This window comes from Oratosquilla oratoria, chromosome 35 (assembly GCF_046742065.1).
Source record: "Oratosquilla oratoria isolate Oo_2021 chromosome 35, ASM4674206v1, whole genome shotgun sequence".
NCBI classification, from domain to species: domain Eukaryota; kingdom Metazoa; phylum Arthropoda; class Malacostraca; order Stomatopoda; family Squillidae; genus Oratosquilla; species Oratosquilla oratoria.
Genome location: NC_134811.1, coordinates 23329559 through 23332957, shown reverse-complemented (window position 1 = coordinate 23332957; position 3399 = coordinate 23329559). Strand labels below are relative to the sequence as shown.

At 40.5% G+C, this 3399-nt stretch overlaps 1 protein-coding gene across 1 annotated transcript; it reads left to right on the top strand.

Annotated features, from left to right (window-relative positions):
• The first annotated feature begins 1563 nt into the window (after positions 1 to 1563).
• LOC143018685 (uncharacterized) lies at positions 1564 to 1953 on the top strand. The gene has a single exon (XM_076174272.1). It carries the CDS (start codon positions 1564 to 1566, stop codon positions 1951 to 1953), a length of 390 nt encoding a protein of 129 aa, XP_076030387.1.
• The last annotated feature ends 1446 nt before the right edge of the window (positions 1954 to 3399 follow it).

The window sequence follows — 3399 nt, the reverse complement described above, 5'->3', positions numbered from 1 at the left end:
TGCTGAATCAAATCTGGTATACGAGGGAGAGTCCTTGGAGAATATTCAGGGTACAAACATCGATGTCTTTGCGAGACAAACTTTGCGCAAAGTAGTCTCCCAGTCCAGATGGATTCTTGCCAAAGCTACTGCGTAAGGTTCGCGAGCAGGTGGCTACTGTAAGAGGCTCCTAGATATAGGTAGACTAGTGAGGTAGAAAGAGGGGTAGATAGTGGGAATTTCATTTTATTTGATCAACTGTTTTGTAAAAAACAGTTCGAAGACGAGAAATTTTATTACTTTGCTCTCAGCGTATGTTTATAAACAAGTTTTACTTTTGCTGATGTAAACTAAGTCAGTGTGCAGTGAATTCGAGATTGCTTGAGTAAGCAATATTGCATTCGGAGTTGTAACGGCGGATCTGATTGGAGAAAGGGTGGAGGAGGAAAAAATTAAATTGGTTTACGATTGTAAAATCCCACCCATAGGGGAGGGTCTTAGATATAAAATCAAAGATCATTGGACTAAAGAAATTATGACGTCACTGCAGAACTGATCTAGGACCCAAATTAAGTGTTCTTGACGGGATTCCTTGCAAGAACATTGTAGAGAGCTGTGTACTAAAATTAACAGAAGATAGACATAGATGAAAAGAGAGAAATTTTGTTCACTTCGAATGTAGACTATAACTGAAGGAAAGGAAAAAAAGTGGATAATCGAAGAAATGGGGCCTACCAAATTAAATTTGTAAGTGACTAATCATATATTTGTATCAGCCTTACATAGTAAGGAAGACACTGGAAGGTTTTATTAGACTCGCAGCATAGTTTTCGGCGTCACAGATCATGCTTAATCAACCTGATAGAGTTCTTCCATGTCATGCTTCAATAATATGCGAGGAACAAAGCAATCGACATACTTTATCTCGACTTCCAGAAAGCCTTTGTTAAAGTGCCTCATAAGAGGTTAATGTCGAAAGTTTGAGCCATGGGTATTAGAGGAGCATCATTAAATTGGATTAAAGCCTGGTTGAAAGATAGTTTTTATTGGGGCATCGTCTTGGTGGTCTTCTGTTTCCAGTGGAGTACCCCAAGGATTTACATTAGGTCCGTTCCTCTTTATCACCCTTATCAATGGTATACATGTTGGCATTGTGAGCCGCATAGCTAAATTTGTGGATGACACTAAGGTGGGTGCAAATGTCGCAACACCTGAAAGTGTAGAAATTCTTAGGTCAGACTAAGAGAAAGTGAGAGAGTGGTCTGAGAATTGGCTGATGCCATTTACTATGGATAAGTGCAAGATTATGCATTTTGGGCATGCAAACCTAAGGGCAGATTATTCTCTTTTGAATCATGACATAGCAAGTACAGAATTAGACAAATATTTAGGTTTCTTGATTAGTAGTCACCCCAAGTCCTCAAAACAGTGTCTTGAAGTAGAAAAGAAGGTACAAAAGTTAATAGGTTACATTAGAAGACAGTTTCGTTACCTAAACGAAGAATTAGTCTTGTCAGTTTACTTTACTCTCTAGTTCGTCCCCATCAGGAATACACCGTCCAGTTTTGGTCGCCGAACTTGAGGATGGGCGTGCAGAGGCTAGAACGAATTCAGGAACGAGCAACGAAACTTATTCCTGCCATTAGATACATGGGCTACCAGAGGGGTCTCAAGGCTTTGGGACTCTTTTCTCTAGAAACCAGGAGATTGCGGAGACAGTTAATAGAGCTTTTCAAAATACTTCAAGGATTTTATAACATTGACTATCGGCATCTCTTTAGTTTGAACATGAATGCCATTCGCAATTATGAATGGAGGCTCAGTCCCCCTCGTTACTCATGTGACAAGGTTGGTGACTTTCTTACCTATAAAATCTACAACACTTGGAACAGACTGCCAAAGAACGTGGTAAATAGTTCCTCAGTTGAGCAGTTCAAAAGTCAGTTAGACAAGGTGCTAGACATGTTAGTGTAGATACTAGTGTGAATCCCCGGTAACCTTTTAATGGTACCTCCTCGGTATGGGTTGTAAAACCTTTTGAGGTAACGAGATTCCTTGTAACTCCTTGTAAATCTCTCTCTCTCTCTCTCTGTCTCTCTCTGTCTCTGTCTCTGTCTCTCTCTTTCTCTCTCTGTCTCTCTCTGTCTCTTTCTCTGTCTCTCTTTCTCTCTCTGTCTCTCTGTCTCTCTCTGTCTCTCTCTTTCTCTGTCTCTCTCTTTCTCTCTCTGTCTCTCTCTGTCTCTTTCTCTGTCTCTCTTTCTCTCTCTGTCTCTCTCTTTCTCTCTCTCTGTCTCTCTCTGTCTTTCTTTCTCTCTTTCTCTCTCTGTCTCTCTCTGTCTCTTCCTCTCTCTGTGTCTCATTTTCTCTCTCTTTCTCACTCTTTCTGTGTGTGTGTGTGTGTGTGTGTGTGTGTGTGTGTGTGTGTGTGTGTGTGTGTGTGTGTGTGTGTGTGTGTGTGTGTGTGTGTGTGTGTGTGTGTGTCTTTGTTTGTCTGTCTGTCTGTTTGCCTTTCTTTGTACGTCTATATGTCTCTCTCTGTCCTTTTATGTTCCCCATATATCTGTTTCTCTTTGTACATATGTTTCTTTCCTTCTTTCTCCTTGTCTGTTTCTTTATGTTCATCTGTCTTTTTTTTTTGTTTGCCTGTCTTTATCTTTATATGTGCATATCTTTGTCTGACTCTGTCTATCTCTGTTTCCGTCTCTTTTTTCCTGCGTGTCTTTGTCTCTCTTTTTAGACATTTTATTTTGTCTCTTACGTGTGTCCGTCTTATTGTGTCTGTCTGTTTCTCTTCATATCTCATTTTTTGTCTGTCAATATTTGTTTGCCTCCCTGTCACTGCCTGTATTTATCTCTCTATATCTTTATCTGTACTTGTCTCTCTGTTTTTCCTTGTTTCTCTTTCTTTTTGTCTATGATTCAGCTCCTCTTTTTCTTTGTCTGTGGTTCAATTCCATTACCTACTCTATATACCGCAGCCTATTTCCTTCCTCCTACCCCACCTCCTAACTCTCCTCCTCCTCCTCCAGGTCCTCCACGTCCTCCTCCACCTCGAACTCTCCTCCTCCTCCTCCTCCTCTTAACTCTCCTCCTCCTCCTCCTAACTCTCCTCCTCTCTCTCTCTGTCCTTCTTCCTCCTCTTGTGCTGTTCTCTTCCCTCTATTATCATTCTTTTCATCTCTCTCTCTCCCTCGTATTATTTTTCTTTTCATCTCTCTCCCTCTCTCTATCTCGCGCTCTCTCTCCTCCCCCCTCTCTCTCTCTCTCTCTCTTTGTCCATCTTCCTCCTCTGGAGCTGTTCTTTTCCTCCTGTTATCTTTCTTTTCATCTGTATACAGAAGATATCATCATTAGGGATCATTATTAGAGATTATTATTAGCTTTAACTAATATTATTATTAGTTTTACCTAATATTATTA

Coding starts and splice junctions, on each gene's coding strand:
- LOC143018685 (XM_076174272.1), top strand. CDS start 1,564: ATGGGCGTGCAGAGGCTAGAACGAATTCAGGAACGAGCAACGAAACTT.